This window comes from Dama dama, chromosome X (genome assembly GCF_033118175.1).
Source record: "Dama dama isolate Ldn47 chromosome X, ASM3311817v1, whole genome shotgun sequence".
In the NCBI taxonomy this organism is placed as follows: Eukaryota; Metazoa; Chordata; class Mammalia; order Artiodactyla; family Cervidae; genus Dama; species Dama dama.
The window spans coordinates 131,841,324-131,860,923 of record NC_083714.1 but is presented as its reverse complement, the minus strand read 5'-3'; the positions used below and the strand labels follow the sequence as shown (position 1 = coordinate 131,860,923).

The 19,600-nt window shown below is 38.2% G+C and overlaps 1 protein-coding gene across 1 annotated transcript in view; it reads left to right on the top strand.

Moving 5' to 3' along the window:
* The window catches only part of PHEX (phosphate regulating endopeptidase X-linked), a 199,095-nt gene extending 180,227 nt beyond the window's left edge, over positions 1 to 18,868 (top strand). Inside the window, exons 18-22 of the mRNA XM_061136653.1 lie at positions 793 to 923; positions 7,705 to 7,770; positions 8,805 to 8,909; positions 12,915 to 12,991; positions 15,604 to 18,868. Of these exons, the coding sequence (XP_060992636.1) occupies positions 793 to 923; positions 7,705 to 7,770; positions 8,805 to 8,909; positions 12,915 to 12,991; positions 15,604 to 15,706 (482 nt within the window). The 3' untranslated portion in view covers positions 15,707 to 18,868. The remainder of the gene's footprint in view (positions 1 to 792; positions 924 to 7,704; positions 7,771 to 8,804; positions 8,910 to 12,914; positions 12,992 to 15,603) is intronic.
* Positions 18,869 to 19,600: the final 732 nt, after the last annotated feature.

Genomic DNA, 19,600 nt, shown 5'->3' with positions numbered 1-19,600 from the left:
TGAAGAGTTCTCTGTGTAATTAAATTTAAACCAATAACAACCTTGAGTAGAGGAGATAGTCCAGATATACCTAGAGGTTTTTTTTTTTTTTTTTGAGGGATGCAGGGAAAATGAACAATGAACCTGTAGCAAAAAAGCATGTATAACTCATCTTTATTTCCATTGTGTTTTGGAGATTTCCATTCTTGTTCCAAGTTCTCTTTTTAGAGCAACCTTCCTTGTCAGAGCAGGACAGATGGGCCTTCCATCTACACTGATGGCTGTGGAATGATTCATAAGAGAGGTTTTATATGTCTCTTGGCTGCTGGCAACTTGGAGGAAACACGATCCTTTTAGCGCTGAGTCAGGGGCTGTGGTCGCAGGGTGTGAGTGACTCACTGAGGCTGTTCCTATGGATCATTTGGAATTTCACAGGCAGCGGTGCTTTGACTCCTTCCATGGGCTTTCTGAAGGCAGCCATTTCATTTCATAATTTCGAGAATATTTGGGGTCAGAGTGGGTAGAAACAATCTGAGATTGGTCAAGAATGGTACATGCCATAAGTTGATAAACCTTAAAGTATTCTTGGTTGCTTAGAAGTAAAGAACTTCCTCAGACCTTTTTCGCCTTTCCTCACTTTTTACCATTAATTAACCTGTGACACTGGAGAGAAAGCAGGAAGTGCTTCCAGGAGTGGTCCCTGATGCTGAGACTGTGTTTTCACGGCTTGTAGAAGTAAAGGAAAGGGAAGATGAAGAAATTTATTTGTTTCCATAAATAATGCAAATATATTTTAACTTTCCTTTTGGCCAGGTCGAAAATATGATAAAAATGGAAACTTGGATCCTTGGTGGTCTATGGATTCAGAAGAAAAGTTTAAAGAAAAAACAAAGTGCATGATTAACCAGTATAGCAACTATTATTGGAAGAAAGCTGGCCTAAATGTGAGTACAACTGCAGTGAAGGGGACATGTTGTGAGTCATTTTTCCTCATGTAGACACTAGCTTGCTTTCAACCATTGGTAGTCAAAATGTATTTCCCAGGCCAACAGTGTCAAACTCCCTGGGGAACTTGTCAGGAGTACAAATTCTTTAGTCTTAATTCAGACCTACTGACTCAGAATCTTGGAGTTGGGGAGTGCAGGTGTAGGGGTGGGTGGGAGGGTGAGGCCTGGTAGTCAAGCGTTTTGTCTTTTCATAAGCCCTCTGTTGATTCTGATAGAAGCTGAAGTTTGAGAATTATAGGCCTAAACATTAGTCTGTTCTCCTAGATTCAGATTAGTATAGAAAACTGTGTAGCAAAGATAAATAATAAAATTCTCAAAAATCTAAACTCTGTGTCATTAAAAAGATTTCTTTCCAAACTACTGCTTAGCTTTAATTCATTGAAAAAGAAATCACCAATTTAAAGAGGGAATAGCAACCCACTCCAGTATTCTTGCCTGGAGAATTCCATGCACAGAGGAGCCTGGTGGGCTACAGTTCATGGGGTCTCAAAGAGTTCGACATGACTGAGCACACATGCCACAATTTGTAAAAATTTTTGAATTTGTTTATTTTTTGTTGAAGGATAATTGCTTTACAGAATTTTGCTGTTTTCTGTGAAACCTCAACATGAATTAGCCATAGGTGTACATATATCCCCTCCCTTTTGAACCTCCTCCCCATCCCACCCCTCTAGGTTGATACAGAGCCCCTGTTTGAGTTTCCTGAGCCAGACAGCAAACTCTCGTTGACATGCCACAATTTGAATTAATAACTCTGAATTGGTTAAGAGTTCTTAGATAAAGAAGTTTGAGCAAAAATATAACTTTTAAAATGTTGATTTTCTCTTATATATACTTATATGCATTCTTATAAAGACACAAATGTGATTTTATACATGCTTTTTCTGTGTGAAATATTGTTCTTTTCCTTTTTTGTCTTCACCTCTACCTCCTTCACCTTTCCCTCCCATCACTTTTATCTTCCCCACCTATAATCCATCTCAATAACCCTGATACACTTTTTCCCCATGCTCACGTAGAGATACACACACACATACGCATACACATGTGTGTACACCACACACCTGCTTTTACTTCATTGTTTTCAATGGCTGCCTAAAAGTCCATGGTGTGAATGTACTCTTAACACAGTGGTACCCAACCATTTTGGCATGAGGGACCAATTTCAAGGTAGACAGTTTTTCCATGGATGGGGTGGGGGACGTGGTTTTGGGGTGATTCATGTGTGTTATATTTATTGTGTACTTTGTTTCTATTATTATTATATCAGCTTCACCTCAGATCATCAGGCATTAGATCCCAGAGGTTGGGGACCCCTCATCTAACACAGCTGACTAATGTCTTGTTGACGGATTATACTGTGCCTCCAATTATTCCTCCATAATAAATGCTGCTGCACTAAATGCTCTTATTATGTGTATATATATATTTTTTTGCCCTATAGGATACTTTCCTACTGTTCCTAAGATGTTATAATATTTCATATTTGTGCCAGTGATGTGTGGAAAAACATTTATGTATTATTTTCTTGTCAATTTATGAGAACTTTAAAAAATATTATAAATGTTAAAATTTTATCTGTCATTCATATTATAGTATTTCCCCCTCAGTATATTTCTCATCCATTGTACTTTGTATATGGTATTTTTTGACAAACAAAATTTAAATATTTCCATAGAGGCAAAAGATACCTCTTTTAAAAAACAGTTTATGCATTTCTATTCTATATCATATATGAAGTCTCCTAGCTTTTCTGGGAAGGATATTTTTTTTAATTGTTTTGTCATTTTGCATTTAAATATTCATGCATGTGAAACTTATTTTGCTATGGAGTTTAATATGAAAGTTCACTTTTATCTTCTTCCAAAAGGATAAATTGATCCAGTATCACTGATTAAAATATATTTTTTTCTTACTGAATTGAATATTCGTGAAATATTAGAATCTCATATATACTGAGATAAATTTCTGATTTATATATTCTAGTCCACTGATCTACTTGTTGATTTCTGTACCAGTGCATTTTTACTGTGGCTGTATGGATTTTTCTGGTATCTGCCAATATAAGCTCTCCCTCACTGTTCTTTTATATGGTTGGCCGTTCTCAGACAAATATACCTCTGTATAAATTCCAAGATCCTTTTACCCACTCCCCAAGAAAAATCCCATTATGATTCTAAGTTGTGTGTGTGTGTGCTAAGTTGCTTCAGTTGTGTGTCCGACTCTTTGTGACCGTATGGACTGTAGCCCGCCAGTCTCCTCTGTCCATGGGATTCTCCAGACAAAAATACTGGAGTGGGTTGCCATGCCCTCCTCCCAGGGGATCTTCCTGACCCAAGGATCAAACCCACGTTTCTTGTGTCTCCTCCATTGGCATATGGCTTCTTTACCACTAGCACCACCCGGGAAGCCCAAGATTCTAAGTTAAATCACATTAAATGTATGTAATTGGCATTTCTGTCATAGTCCTGTTGTTCAAGTATGTGGTATATCTTTCCATCTGTTTGGTTTTTGTTTCAGGCTTTCAAATACAATTTTACAGTTTTATCTGTGTAGTTTATCTCATGTACATTGCTTATTACTTCTTTTTCCTTTTCTTATTTTGCTGGTTTGATCAGGTTAGCTTTCATTCCCTTCCCCCACTATTAGTTTTTTTTTCTTGTAGTTTTCCAGTTGCATTTTCTGTCCCTGCTTTCATAATTATAAGACACAGATTTCTCTCACAGTATTTGACAATGAGACCAATAATGAAGAATTGTTGGTAGGTTATGGGTCTGCATGAAGATCTTCCTCTAAAACACTGTGAAAACTCTGTGCTCCTAATTTGTCTAGTCAAGGGCACAGCACCTAAGAAAAGCAGGAGACCCCACAAAACCGGGGTAGATGGATGTATGTACACGTGGTTTCCCTAGAGTCTCTTGGCCCATCATCAGTCAAGCATGTCCTCTACCCAATAACTTCCTGGGGCTGGGAAAGCACCTGAAACCTCACTATGCCTCAAGTCTAGTCTACTGAGCTATATTTCACTGCTCCAGAAGAATTCAGGTAAAAAATCCATGCACTTTTAAAGGGAATGTTTATAAACACTGACTTGGTTCTGCTGGTTATTGATCTATGTACAGCACAAGGGAGACCACTCCTTATCTGCGACGTGAAAGCGGAGTCTGTATCCTTGAGTCTATATCTCTAGCTCCTTCATCAGTGCCCTGGAAAGTCATTTCTCTGCCCATGTATTTTTAAAATGTCTACAACAATGTCATGAGAAGACCTAAAACAGATACTTCTGTGTTTCTGTTTTCAATTCAGGGGTTATCGCATTGTGAAAATCCATCTAGAAAACTAGCAAAGTATTCTCTAAATTAAAAAAAAAATGAAAAGAATAGGGGAAGGATTCTAGAGTCAGACACAGGTCCATATTTTGGTTCAACCAATCGCAGGTTGTAAGTTTTTTTGAACTTAGGCAAGTTATTTAACATTCTGGTGTCTCGGAGACTTCATCTGTGAAACGGGTTACTATTTTTTTAACTCTTTATTATTTTGTCATAAGAATTAAATAACTGAGATAACATAAAGCACTGGCACAATGCCTGCTATGCGATAAGTACTCAATGAATTATGCTTAATATTCCTAATACTTTGTGACATACTCGTAGGTACACCATCCCGGGGGGAACAAACAATAGCGGCTAAAAAAACCCCAACAAAACCAAAAAAACAATAGAAGAGTAATTTTCTTGGAGGAAGGGAAAGCATATTTCCTGGTGATTATTATATACAGGCATGGAGATTAGACTTTACACTTGGAACAAATTTCATCCTCATAATGGTTTGAGAGGTGTTCATATTACTAGGCTATTTTACATATGAGGAAACTGAGGCTCAAATAGATTAAAATCCGTGATAGAATCTACATTAGAGCTTACATTGGTATGACTCCAAAACCCCTACTCTTCTTCCCATATCATTCTCTTTTATTTTACATCATTTGAAACCTGGGTGATGCGTTGGGCAGGGACTGTTCTACAACATCCATTTTGGCCAAAGTGTCAGATACCGAAACTGAATTCTGACAAATGTGTACCTTTGCAACAAGGACGCTAGAAAGGGCATGCCCATCTCAGCATAAATCCATTCAATCGTCAGAAAACAGCTTCGGTCTCATTCCCTGAGAAGAAGGGATGGCTTCCTTTGTGGATATAAAGGGCCATGCTGTATTTTTCTAGCTTCATCTGTGAAGGTAAATCCTCTGTGCCTGAGTTATTCTTTGCTGTGGGCTGGGGAGGAGGGGGGAGCTCCAGTGGAGCATCAGAGAAACAGGCCCTTAGCAGTCGATGAGTCCTGAGAGGCAAAATTGAAACCATGCGGTCTGCTGAGTTGTTCAAGAGTGGGAGGAGCCTGAGGGGTAAAACTACTCCTCAGACTTCTAAAAGAAAAGCTTAGAGGAACAAGGAAGGAGATTCAATTTGAGCTCGAGTGGTTAGAAACAGAAGCAGTAGAGTCAAAAGGAGTTAAGACTTGAGAAGGTAACATATGATGGAGCAAAGGCTCTGGGCAGAGATTACTTGAGTTCGAATCCCTGTGAAATGTGAGTTCACTGCATCCCTCTTAGGTCAGGTCCATTAGAACAGAGCCTGAGAAGGGGTTTCTTAGATAAAGGAGTCAGCCACAGAAGTAGTTTCAGGAGAAACCTATAAGGTGACGAGGAAAACATGCTGGTTTCCGAAGTTTAGCCTCAGTCTCATCCCTTAGAGGATTCTGGAGCATGAGTTGCATCGCAGAAATTGTTCAGCCTGGGATGAGGGGCTGGACTGTTCTAACTGCATGCTGAGAGGTAACTGGTATCATCTCCCAGCAAGCTCCAGGGGAGTGGATTCCCCTAAGCTAAGCTTAATCTTCCTCAGCCTGTAGCAGTTGCCAGGATGGGTTCACAGTCCTGGTGGGACAGGGTATCTGTTGCAGCACCAGGTGACACCTGTGACACACACTCTCAGCCTTAGAGTCCTCATTTGTCAGGCAAAGGATGGTGATAGCGGCACTTGCCTCACAGGACTGTAGTAAAAGAAAGATGCTAGGTAAAGCAGGAGTGCTAACTTTTGGGGACTGAAGCTAGGAGGATCCTGGGTGATTACAGAGATGAGTGTTTTCTGAAGATTTGTTTTTATTCATGGGTATTGCCTGAAACCCAGGTGTTTGGGCTATCTTAAAAATAAGGAGTTGTTAGGATCTGTAGCTTGAAAATTTGAAACTATGTGTATTAGTCTCCTATTGCTGCTATAACAAATCACCACAAACTTAGTGACTTGAAGCAGCACAAATATATTATTTTGCAGTTCTGTATTTCTGACTCAGGTCTCAGTGGGCTCAAGCCAAGGTGTCCGCAGGGCTGCTTTCCTTTCTAGCTGCTTTAGGGGAGAATCTTTTTCCTTGCCTTTTCTAGCTTTTAGAGGCTGTCCACATTCTTTGGCTCCTGCTCCCTTTCTTCTTCAAAGCCAGCAATGACTGGTCAGGTCTCATCACATGGCATCACTCTGACACACTCCCTCTCTTAACTTCCTTTTCCTCCACTTATATAGACCCTTGTAATTAATTACACTGGACTCTCCTGGATAATGTAGACTAATGTCTCCATCTCAAGATCCTTAATGTAATCATATTTTAAATGTGCCTTTTGCTGCAGAAAGTCATCTTTTCACAGGTTCTAGGGATTAGAACATAGACCTCTTTATTATTATAGGGCATTGTTTTGTCTCTGATACAGGGATTGGCAAACTCTTTCTGTCAAAGGCCAGACAGTAAATAACTTTGGTTTTGTGAGTTGTAAGGTCTGTGTTGCAACTACTCAGCTCTGCCATCATAGGAAGCAAACAACCACAGACAATATGTACTTGAATGAATGTGCCTGTGTTCCCGTAGAAGTTGAGCTATAGACACTGAAATTTGAACTTCGTATAATTTTCACATGCCATGAGACATTATCCTTCTTTCTATTTTCTTACAAACCACTGAAAAATGTAAAACCCAGGCTTGCCCTGCAGCCTGTACAAAAACAAGCAGGAGGTTGGATTTTGACTTGTGGCCATCTTGGTTTATAATACTTTTTGTCCTAGCCTATTTAAGGGTTTAAGAAATAATCTTCAAGTGTTTGGAAGAATTTCTTCACTGTTCTTGGCTGGTTGTCATACATATTGCAAACCTTGACCTTGTGGTCTGCACTTCTTCTATTGGATTTTTGTTCCCCATGAGAACTATCCTCTTCTTAATTTTTCATGAAAATTGCTGAAGGTAAAATGGTAGTGGTTGGTCTTAAAACCTTATTCCTGTATGGATGGTAAATTTTTGGAAACAGAAGCTCACTAAAAAGAATATTCAAGTTATGTGAGTTAATCAGAGAAAATAATCTGTATTTTGACATTTCTATTTTTTCCCATTAAACCAGAGTCACTCAGAATATGTTAACATTTTGTTGGAGCTGGCTAAATTGGTGAGAATAGAGAGATGGGTGAGAAAGAAATGTGTAGCATAATAAAATAGAAATTAGATTCAGGAGTACCTTGCTGGGGTTCATTTGCCATCTCACAATATGTTATGACTACCTCTGATGTATTGAATGCAATTTTCTCCTTAATATATGGCACTGTTTTCTTGCTATCATATTTATGCCTCTTGCTGAATGATGGTTGGCTGTGAAACTCTTATTTTTTCTTTTTCTTTTTGTTAGGTGAAGGGGAAGAGGACGCTGGGAGAAAATATTGCTGATAATGGAGGGCTGCGACAAGCTTTTAGGGTATGCACTGCAATGTTTGCTGTGATTTTACAAATTAAGCTATAAAATACCATTTGGGTGCACCTCAGTTTACACTACAGAAATTTTCTTGAGGAGTTAGATTTCTATAAATTCTGTGAATTTCCGTAAATTGAATTATATTTCCCCATTGACTGTTATATTCTGTTATATGAGTAGAGCTGCATTTCTTTCCTTTTTCTTTTTGGAGAATAAAGTCACCCTAACAGTAATGTTTGTTATTAAGAATCATGTAGTTAAAAGATACTTTTCAGAGGATACTTTTAGTGTAGTCTTAAAACATGCTACAGAAATCTTCTTGCGGCTAGGTTTGTAGGTATTTTCTTTGAGTATACTCTATGCAACCCTCCTTACAATTTTCTCTTAAAATACTAAGCTTCTAAATTACAGTCAGAGGCTAGTGTTTCACATATAGTGGGCCAGGTAGGAGTCCATAATAATGTTTTCATTATCCCCTGGTCCACGGTTAAGCAAAACACATAAGGATGATGTAGAAAGATACTCATAAAGCTATATGTATTCAGTGTCAAGAGCAAGCTATTATTCTGAGGTTATATTCTTCCTCTAATTCTAGTTAAAATATATTTTAGTTTATAAAATGATGGTGATCGAAGATTATAGTTTTCTCGCTTACCTGGAAAAATAAAAAAATTTGCTAATAGATTGGTCCCAAGATTTATTTCCATAGGGCTTGCCATTGTGTTAGATTTGTTTGTTCCCTGGTGGGAATAGAAAGAATAGCTTTTTTGGGGGGAGGAAAGGATGTTACTTAACATGTGCCTACTTTGGCCCAGCTGCTTTGGTATCTGGTGAGTGAAAGGTCTTTTTGCAGATGAACCTGTCTCACTGTTAAGCAACACACCATTGACTTGCGTTTCCAGGTGTTTGTTTTCTTAAAGGAAAGCTTGACAGGATACATTTTGCACATGGGGGAGGATATAGTTAATATCTGCACTGGAGGAGAGAAGAGAAAAGCCATTATTGCAGAGGGTCATCTTCTCTACTTCTCTCCCCAGGCTTACAGGAAATGGATAAACGACAAGAGGCAAGGAGTTGAGGAGCCTCTCCTACCAGGCATTGAATTCACCAACAACCAGCTTTTCTTCCTGAGTTATGCTCACGTGAGTAAGACTGAGGAAGGGGCCTCAGAGATAAAATGTGGGACTTTGGCTTGCTTCCTGGGTCAAAGGTCTAGAACAAAAGTTTAATGACATAACTTTTGATTTTAGCTGAAATTGTATCTTGTTGCTTATTGTCTGGATAAATTTCATGTTCTTCATGTTCTATGTGATATAATTAATTAACTGATTGAATCAAGGCTTATTGGTATTTTTTTTAATCAAGTGAGTTACCAGCCCTGTGGTGACTCACTGGATATTTCTTTAGTATATAGCCTGACTTCTTAATGTATTTGATGCTATTTGTAACCATTTCTAGTGACTCATTCTCTAGAGTCTTTCTTGGCTCTGTCGTTTCCTGCATTTCTCCTCCTTCACCTCATTTGCTGACTTGATCCCACCACTCTCAACCTGGGGGGCCCTCAAGTCTATGTTCCCAACTGCCAGATGAACACGTGAAGAGCACTAGAGCTGAAAACAACAGCAGCAAAGGTGAGAGGCATAGCTCCCTTTTGCGAGTTTAATGGGCTCTCTGAGCAGAAACTGAAAGAAGATGTGCCCTAAATAAGGCACAATTCTGAGTTCAAGTATCTGGCCAATGATGCAAGTGCCAGTTCTTTGTTATTGCCCTAGTTTATGTCACAAATATGTGACATTTTCAAGCAGGTCTGGGTTGGGTAGATGAAGTTCCTGATGCCTGGCCTCACAGTGGGCAAATCTGTATCTGTATGCTCAAAATTAGGCAGAGGTTTTCATCAATACAATCTTTTGTTCCTAAGTCTTTTCATTCACTCCTCAGTAAGCTCATTAATTTCCATGTCTGCTTCAGTTGACTCCAGTTAAAGGATTCTCGTCTGCCTGGGGTCTGTTATCTCTTAAAGTTGACATGGCAGCACCAAATAAATGATCATTTATCAACCTGACCTCAGCAAAAGTGTAATCAACAACAAAGTGACTCTCCTTTTTAGTTCTCCTACTTCTATCAACGTACCCTCACCATCAGCCTTTGGGTCTTCCTGGTTAGAAAACCTGGACTCTTAGGTCTTATTTGATCTCTCCATCCTCATTTATATGACATGTGTCTCAAAAGCTGATGTTTCATCCCATTCACTGTTCTTCAGATTCAGCCTCTTTCTCCCTATTACCCTGTCTTGTGATCTGTAGACTAAGCCTCCATCTCTTTTGCTTTGAATTATCCCAACAGCCTTATGGCTGAAATACCATTTTTATTTCATAGCTGACCTGCTGAAAGAACTGCAGTGGCTCCCAGGTGCCTACCACATTGAGACCAAATGCCTTTCAAAGTTCTCAGTCTTTTTTTTTTCTCCTCAGTCTTATACGACTCTACCCAACCAGCTCTAAATCCTCGTAGCTCCACCAGACTCACCCTTAGCTGGGCAGGTGTCCTCGCTTCCACTCCACAATGTCATGCTCATCATTGTCTCTGGTTTTGCTTTAGATTTGCCTTCTGCAAAGTGACCCTCTTTGTACTTCTCCCCTTCAGGTTATTCAATTCCATCTTTACCATTTAGGATCTGTGTCAAGTTTTACCTCTTCCACATCTTCCACAAGCTTCCCTATGGATTCCAGTTCTCATTAAAAAAAAATCTCCAACTCCTTTGCACTTACCTTCTTTACTATGCAGTTACCTTGTTATCAAAATGTTGAAGATTTTTATCTTCATAGCTCGTGTATTTTCATACACCTCTTATTTATCTCCATAGCATCCAACAAAGAAGCTGGGTATATTGAAGACACTTGACGTTTTTAGACGAATTGCTTGAAAAGGATGAGATTAACACAGTTCAATTAAGGAGACTTTCTTTTGGTTCAGTACTGGGTCAGATATCCAAAATAAGCATGCAAATATAGATATAACTTTCTGGAGCAGGGATTGGCAAACTCGGACCCATGGACCATATGTTGCCTGCTGTATATTTTGTATTGGAAAACAGCCATGGTCTTTACATTTTGTTTATGGCTGTTTTTGTGCTACAGTGCCAGAGTTGAGTACTTAGAATAGAGACTTACAGTCTGCAAAGCCTAAAATATTTATTATCTGTCCCTTTGCAGAAAATGTTTGCTGTCCCATGCTCTAGAGGGCAAAGTACAAGGTCCGTCAGTTCTTATTTAGGTTTTTACTTACTTACTTAAGGTCCATCTAAGTAGATGAAGTAAACTAACTGATATTAACATTACAGTCAGTTTTGAAATGTCTCCAAATAAAATTCCAAACTATGTATGACTTACTTTAAAGAGATTAAGAAGAAAAATGGAAAGTGATTTTATATTACTAATGAGAAATTTCTCTTGGACCTTTTCCCTACTGGCAGAATGAGATTTTCAACCTTTTGCACACTGAAACAAGTCTGCTCATAAGGAGGAAAATTATTTTGTCTCCTGAGAAGGTACTAGGATAACGATAAGAACAAAAATGTGTTTTTAGAAATCTCTTAAATGATATATGAAGCAAAGACAGTACTATATAATAATGCAAGAGGAAATAACGTTAGAAAAAGTGAGGTGGAATTGATTGTGAGAAACAACTTCACCTTAGCTAGCTTCTGAGGAAGTTAAGGACTCCCATTACAGAAACATCTTTAGAGTCAAATTCAGAACCACTGTGATGGATGGTTTATCTACTCCAAAAGCAGTAGCATCATATCACCTTTGCTGCTGCCTCTATCCCCGTAGTTTCTGTCAATTTTTCCTTATTCTTATCCTTCTTCTTTCTTCTTATTGCTCCTCATTCAGTAGACATTCATGGAGATCCTTCCTGGGGCCCATAAATAATCTTCGAACTAGTCTCTCATTTCCTCCTACTCCTATGCCTCTGCCAGATAAATCTTTTGAAAATATATTTTTAATCACCTTCATGCTCATTAACAATGTTTAAGTATTGTTAAACAAGATTGGCAATACGTTAACCTAAATATGTTAGCCTCTTGCTCAGGACTTGCCCAGATCAGAAATCTGGCCCCATCCTCGCCCTTCCCTGGTCTCCCATTGCTGCCCACTATGCACCACACAGTTCAGCCAAGCTGAATGTCTTGTTTTTTTCCTCTCAGATATGTCTTTGTTTCCATTTTTTCCTCCACTTGGAATTCCCCCCATCATATTCATGTGTCCTAGTTCTATTCATACTTCAAGCTATATCATATTTCAAGATACACTTCAAATCAGGATTAAGTAGGTTATGGTACATGAATAAACAGTGCAAGGAAAAGTTTTCTTCTTGTTCATATTCCATGTGTAACATGGGTCAGCAGTGGGCCTCTGCTCATAGTTACCACTCAGGACCTGTGTTTTGGAATCTTTATCTTGTAGGTGCTTCCATGGTCACTACAGGAGTAGGGAAGGAGTAGGGAGGAAATGTGCACTGCCCCTTAATGTAGCATCCTAAATTGTTTTTAATACTCTTAAAAGTTCTGCCAGATTTTTAAAGCTTCCCCAAGGAAGTGACATATGTCACTTTTGCTCACATTTCATTGGTGAGAGCAAGTGATCATATAGCCATGCCTAACTTCAAAGGGGATGGAACAATGTCCTCCTATCCAAGGCCTGAACTAAGATGAAGCAAACAAGGCATCCAGTGTGCAAAATCCTTCCTGCTTATGACCATACTCAATAATGGATGAATGATTCATTTTACTGATTCAAATGAAATATGGTTAAATTTGATAATGGCTATTCCAAACATTATGTTAATTGAATGAATACGTTGGTTGATTCCTGGACACATATGCTATTCTCTTCATTTAAAGCATTTGTCTGGAAACCTGTCTTAATTTACTCAAATAGTGAAAGTATTCACAGTGATAAAACCTTCTACTCTGAGGATTGGAATAATAGATGTTACTACTGATGAAGGTTTATCTGATCTACTAAAATAGCTTGTCATCCATTGAGTCTCAAATTACTCTTCATGTCATTTGAAGCAGTTAAGGCAGTAGACAATGTGTGATTGAGATGGAAGCATAATAATCATTGGGATGTTTTTTCTTCTAGGTGAGGTGCAATTCCTACAGACCAGAAGCTGCTCGAGAACAAATCCAAGTTGGTGCTCACAGCCCCCCTCAGTTTAGGTAAATAAGCATATGGGTAACACGAGTTTTTAACTGTGCATCTCCACTTCCTCTCCTCCCCAGCCATCCCAGGGGTCTACAAATAGGTGATCTGAAAAACAGCCTGCATTGTGAACAGTGATAGCTTCATTTCACAGACCAAAAAAAAAAAAAAAAATCTGGCGAAATAGAGACTAAGAGTTTTTTCTTTAATTAGTAGGAAGCTGGTTTATCCAGTATTCTCACACCTAAATTTTTGTAGTAGGCTTTTGTACACACCTCTAGTATCAAGAGATCTATGAGATTGTACAAGACTCCAAAGGTAATTTAGAATCCAAATTGTAGCTTTAGTATTAATTCCCACTTATTATCTTCCAGGTTTTGAAAAGCAGCAATCCATGGGTGCCATTAGTGCACCATGGGTGCTCAATAAACTGGCATGTTTGATTTACCCAACCACCTACTTTTTAAAAATATTGACCAAAACAGTCTTTTTTTAGATACAAATGAGCTCTTACATACTGTGCCTTAAAACACCTAGAGCTCTGGTTTAATTTGTGTTGTATAATATCCTATTTAATGCCTCTTGTTCTTTCATGCAGCCAGCCAACAGACATGAATGAGTGCCCGCTTACAGAATAGCTCTGAACACAAAGGAAGATATATGGTGGCATTTAGCTATTGTAATTCATATCTAGAGGCAAAAGCTTTATGTTTTAGCTTTTAGTTTGAGTCTTTTTTTTTAAACAGTTGCTTATATATGAAAGGAAATGAATTACCATCTTAATTGTCAGAATGTATAAAATATTAAGTAAAAATAAAATTAAGATTACTATTACCTACCCCATATTAACTTTCTAGCATAGTTTGAGGGAAATTTTCTGTACTAAGGGACAGAGTTATAATAGTAAATCCTAGAAACACAGTAATTTGTATTTATTTGTTCTTTGCTTAGAACATATTATTTCTTGGTATCTTTATATATAATGTTTACATGAATCCATTAGCATATTGTAGGAAAGTTATCTAAAAGTTCGATATGTTGAAATGTTATTCCCAAAACCTTGCCTTAGAAATTCTTCAGAAATTGACTCTAAATTACCCCATAGCATAAAAATCTAATCACTATGTTAGAAATTCTCCCCCACTGAACTAAACTGTCAAGAATGCTGACAGTCTCTAATAGACTAAACTGTGCTTCCACTGACAAATGATGCAGATAAAATCACCCTGTAGATTAATTACTCAACAGATGAGTTCTTAGAGACTAAGTTCCTCTCACTAACTTGTTGCCAATAATGTTGGATTTTAACTGATAATTTTCAGAGTACACTCACCTGTCAGCTAAATTTGATCCTTAGCACTTGCCCAGGGTGAATCATACTGTGTGTGAAACCTGCATCCCTCCGTGTGTGTGTGTGTGTGCATGTGCACTCAGTTGCTCAGTCGTATCCCGACTCTTTCATCCCAGCTGACACACAAGAGGTTATGGGGGTTTCAGATTACAAACCGATATATTCATTCAAATGCCCACAGGAAACAAAATCATTAGGGAAGAAAGAGTCATTGACCAAGAATACTGTCTCTAGTCAGCCTTTTGAACATACAGTTGAGTAAGAAATAGATGACGGGGGTGGTTTTTTGCTAGCTTGTTAGTGATGTCTGCACTAACTGTAGATTTTGAGTGTAGCAGAATTCACACAATGGAAATACCACTTTCAAAAGGCAGGTACAATCAAAGTGCTGAGTAGGAATCTGTAGTCTTTACTGCAGTCAGGCAGGGAACTTGCAGGAACACCAGATTTTGGAGCTAACTCCAGTAAAGCACTACTCATCAGTAGCAACTAGACACCGTTCATTAGTTTACTGTTGCATGAACCAAATTCTAGGTAAATATGAGCCTGCAAGCATAATAGGAATTTATAGAAAGTGTTTCTGTGGATTGAATGAGTTCTTTAAAGATAATTTAGAGAGAGCAACAACGTGAATGAATCTTACAGACATAATACTGAGTGAAAGAAATCAGAGACAAAAGAGTGCATACAGTATCATCCATTGATGTGAAGTTAAAAAACCGGTAGAATTGATCTATGGCCACAGAGGTCAGACTAGTAGTTATGCTTGGAGGTACTACTGTTAGGGCATACACGGGAGCCTTCTAGGTGCTGAAAATATCCCATGTCTTGATCTGGGTGGTAATAACATGGGTGTATACATGTGAACTCAATGAACTTTACATTTTAAATGTGTATATGCTACGTCAGTTATATGTTCCATAAAAAGTTAAATTAAAAAATAGAAAAGCTAAGTGTTGGTAAATTGTATAGTTTGTAGGAATTTGTAAATTTATAACAATGTACCACCAGATATACAATTTATAGGAATTGTAAACCCTACAGTTTATAGGAATTTAAAGATATTTGAAAGATTAATAGCATTTATCTGGTTCTAGTCTCAGCTCTGTTAATTTTCTTGGAAATCTACTTAACCCTTTTGTACTTCAGTTATCTCCTTGTAAATAGACTAAATGAATGGGTTATTTTATCAAGCCATAGGTTGTTAGCTAGAGTTTTATTCATAACCTGTTGATTTGTAAGAATTAAATGACATGGACTATGACATATCTTTTTCAGGGTCAATGGTGCAGTTAGCAACTTTGAAGAATTCCAGAAGGCTTTTAATTGTCCATCAAATTCCACAATGAACAGAGGTGCAGAATCCTGCCGACTCTGGTAGTAGGACTGTTGGTTCCTGCCCTCCTGAGAGAGCTGCGTGGTGCTCATCACCTACTGCTTTAGGCCTGTGTTCCCCTGAAGATGTTTATTTTGACGCATCTTCGGTATTTGGGTATTGCTTAGATCTAAACATTATTCAAAGTTGTAAGACTTAAAAAAGTGGAATACAAAAAATCGAATCACATATGTTTCTTTAGAAAGCCAATTAAGTCCCCAGGCTGCTTTTGTTAAAATGTTGTTTGCTGAATTGTTGCTATTGTCCATTTTAGTGTATAAGTTGCAGCTAAGTGGTAATGTACCGTTTTAATCTACAGCTTTGCAGGGGCCCTAGGTAGAATATGTCCAGAAAAAAAAAATCAGCCTATCACACTAGCAACCCTCAGTGGTGTGGACATGTGTGAGGCTTCCTGGGAGATCTTCCTGCGCTGCTAGATTTCCTGCACCATCCTTTCATAGCATTGATTAACTCTAAGGTGCTTAAGTCAGAAATACGTTGAATCCTCATTTGACAGTATTTGATGAAGTTCTGGCCTTCAGTTTTGGAGTCTCTTGGGATGAAAACACACCTCATAGCTTGTATCTGATGTAGCCCACTGCCCTGTTCAAGTCAGAATGAACAAAGCTGGCAAAAAAAGACTGCTTGGTGAAGGCTCGAGTTTATCAAATAGTAAGACAAGGCTGTATCTGTAAGTCCCAGAAGAAGTCAAAACTCCTAGTCATGCAACCACAGGCACAGTAGGAAACAAAATCTCCAAAATTTGATCTATTCTATTCAAACCTTGGCAATTATGTCATCTGCTAGATGCTTCTCTTCAGTCTAATTTCTTGTTGTCTTGTTATCCTCATATATGTGCATTCTCCTGTTTCTGAAATGAATAGGCATAAAAAAATGATTTTCTAACTCCCCATTAGGAGCGTATGGCTTTCTTTCCCTTGAGTGCAAAGAGACAAACCCCACGTTGAGGCTCAGTTACCTCTTTTAAAAATCCTCTTTGAAAAATTTCTTAATTAAAGCCATGTTAGAATCTATTGATTGAATTTAAAATTCCCTGCATAGTCCAAAGAGACATAATGTTTACTCTTCAGGACTTCTTCTAAAGAGTTTATAAGAAAGAGCATTACTATGTTGTCGATCCTCAGAACTCTGTCCTTTCAAGGGAACTATTCCATGTCTTATTAGAGAGTGTGTGTGCAGGATAAAATTGTAACAGCCTTAAAGTGCTTACCTGGTGTTTTTGCTTTTTAAAATAGCCATCCCCCCTTCCCATTATTCCTTGTACATGTGGTTCTAGGTTAAGCTGGTCAATAGGAAAATCTCAAAAGCATAATGACAAATTCAGGCTAACCATAGGAAGCCATTTTACATCCCTGGGATTTGTCACTAAAAAACGTGTGTGTGTGTGCGCGCGCGCAAGCCATGTCTTTTTGTAACCATGGGAACGTAGGGGAGAAAAATGCAGGGGCACCATCATGAGGAAAACAGTTTCAGTGCATTAGTCAGTGGAGAGTGATTTTCCCCTTGACTTCCTCCTCTCTGAATCAATAAACTCCTGAAGGGCAGCTACCTTTTCCTCTTTAACCATGACTTGATATCACCTTAGTTTGCATTTTCAAAAAAGCAGTTAAGGGTGCTGGAAACCTCCATGTCTTTTCTCTAGAGGAATCATTCTGATTTGGTTTAGACTTAGAAGATTCTCCTTGTTTCATTCCTATATCTGGACATTTAAAATCAGCTGAAGTTTTTAAGGCTTACATAAACAGCATATTCCTTCTAGATTTCTCCTTTTAAACTCCAAATAAACACATTCCTGCCGGTCAGAGAAAGTGTTTGATAAAAGTATAGAATTATGACTTTGGAAATGGGACTTGTTCAGTCACTTAATGGTTTAGGAAAACTGGTTGGTGAACAGTTGGGGCCTGCACAGTTTCTAAGTGATATGGCTACTTGTCTTGACCAACTTTACTTGATGTAACTCAATTATACTGAAAGCTGTCGAAAGGATGGCCATTGTTAAAATAGACTCAGAGTAGCCCAAATCACCACGACTCACTGGGACAATTTTCTAGATTGAATTTCCAAATTCATGTTCCTGTTCAGATTTTCAGAGTACATTCTTATTGTCCCTTCTCTTCAATACAGACTAATAGAAAAGAGTCAGACACCGATTAAGTGGTGTAAGGAAGAAGGTAAAATGCGACTGGAAGTCGGGGGAGGGGAAAGGAGAAGCTGGCCTAGGAATATGACTCTGCAGAGAATCCAGGATTTTGACAGTTCTTGCTAAGCACATCCATTGGAGGAGAGCCATAAAATTTAACAAAAATAATTATGCTAAATTAAAAGGAAATTAGATATTGGATCTCAGACTATGACTGCCATAGCACACTTCTCTGATTCATATACCAGGTTTTCTGCCAGTGAACTATTGCCTGGGAAATGGAAGGCGTTAGGTTTTTGTGAAATTCTCCTGGTTTAGTCAAGGTTCTTATCTGTATAAAATGGTCTTGTTTGGCTTATCATCATTGCCCAAAGTTTGTTGAGCTTTTTACCAAGCACACAGCACTGGCCTCCTATTTCCATTTTTTCCTTTTATGAGATGGAGTTGGAAGCGACTACTGCAAGCTCAGGATTCATAAATTATCCTTAAGTTTATTCAGTGCCTTTCCTCAATGGAGCTTAAAGCATAGCACATAAATTTTATCTTATTTAGCCCTAGAGCATCACTAAGAAGCAACTAGGAACTGTAGCTTGCCACATAGGTTATGCTTGCACCAGATCAGTGGAGAGGTTTGAGAATGCTTCTCAAGTACCCCAGAGTCAGGAGAGTTAGAGCCTTTGTTCTTTGGGCTGCTTGCCTTTGCATTAGCCTTCATCCCTTAGGTCACCCCATTTCTGAATACATTTGTTCCAGCAGTATTTCTATAATTACTTAGCATTTGATAGACTTCTTCCTTGATATTTTTAACAGTATGTCTCAGTTGCATATTAAATTATGGAAGAATATATGATTATTTCAAGCAACAACATTCTCATTGCCAGTGGTAGTGCCCCGCTGGTTCGAAGAAAGGTGTTCTTGGATTATGCATTTCGTATCTAAATGGTCTTTGTATTTTCTTCCCTTACTTGTGAAACAATGTGAATGATCATTTTAAGGACAATAAAAAGTTGAAGATATTCTGTTTCCTTTCTTTTTAAAAATAATATTAAAATTGATTACATCCATTAACATACTCAGTTCTGTTTTAGGAAATATTTGCCTAAAAAGTACACAAATCACTGTAGTGGACTAGGTTTCTTGGTTTAGGAAAGTGAGATTTGAATGTAGTAACTTTCTCTGTAGACAATGAGAGATTTGAGAGTTGGTCATTATATTTTCTTCCAGGATATAAGCAGATATGGTTTATTGCTTATGCAGTTATATTCCTAATGAGGAAAAGAGAGGCTTCTGAGGAAATTATCAACCATGGTATGGCTGGCCTTGCAAAAGTGACAAGGAACATTACAGTTACTGTCAAACCAAAGAATCTCTATTTTGCTGTCACCTTTCTTTAACCATCAAGTCAGATTATGGTCACTCATTCAGTACATAGTAACTGACTTCCATTTGATTTAAGTCACTAAACTAGCTGTATTTAGGCAGATCATGTGCAGTTTCATCTTCAGTGAACAGTCTGCTCTAACATGGTAAATAGACATGTAAATTGCTACATTCATCCTGTATCATGGCAAGTGTGATGAAATTCAAGGTCGTTGGGCTGTGGTTTGGTGCACAGAGAAAGATTTATTCAATTCTCCTCAAGTGGATGCTATCAGAGTTCTCTCTACCCAGATCCCAGCCCTTTTACTGGGGACCCTAATCTTACCTTCTGTGTGCTTTTTTTTCCACATTGGCTGTAG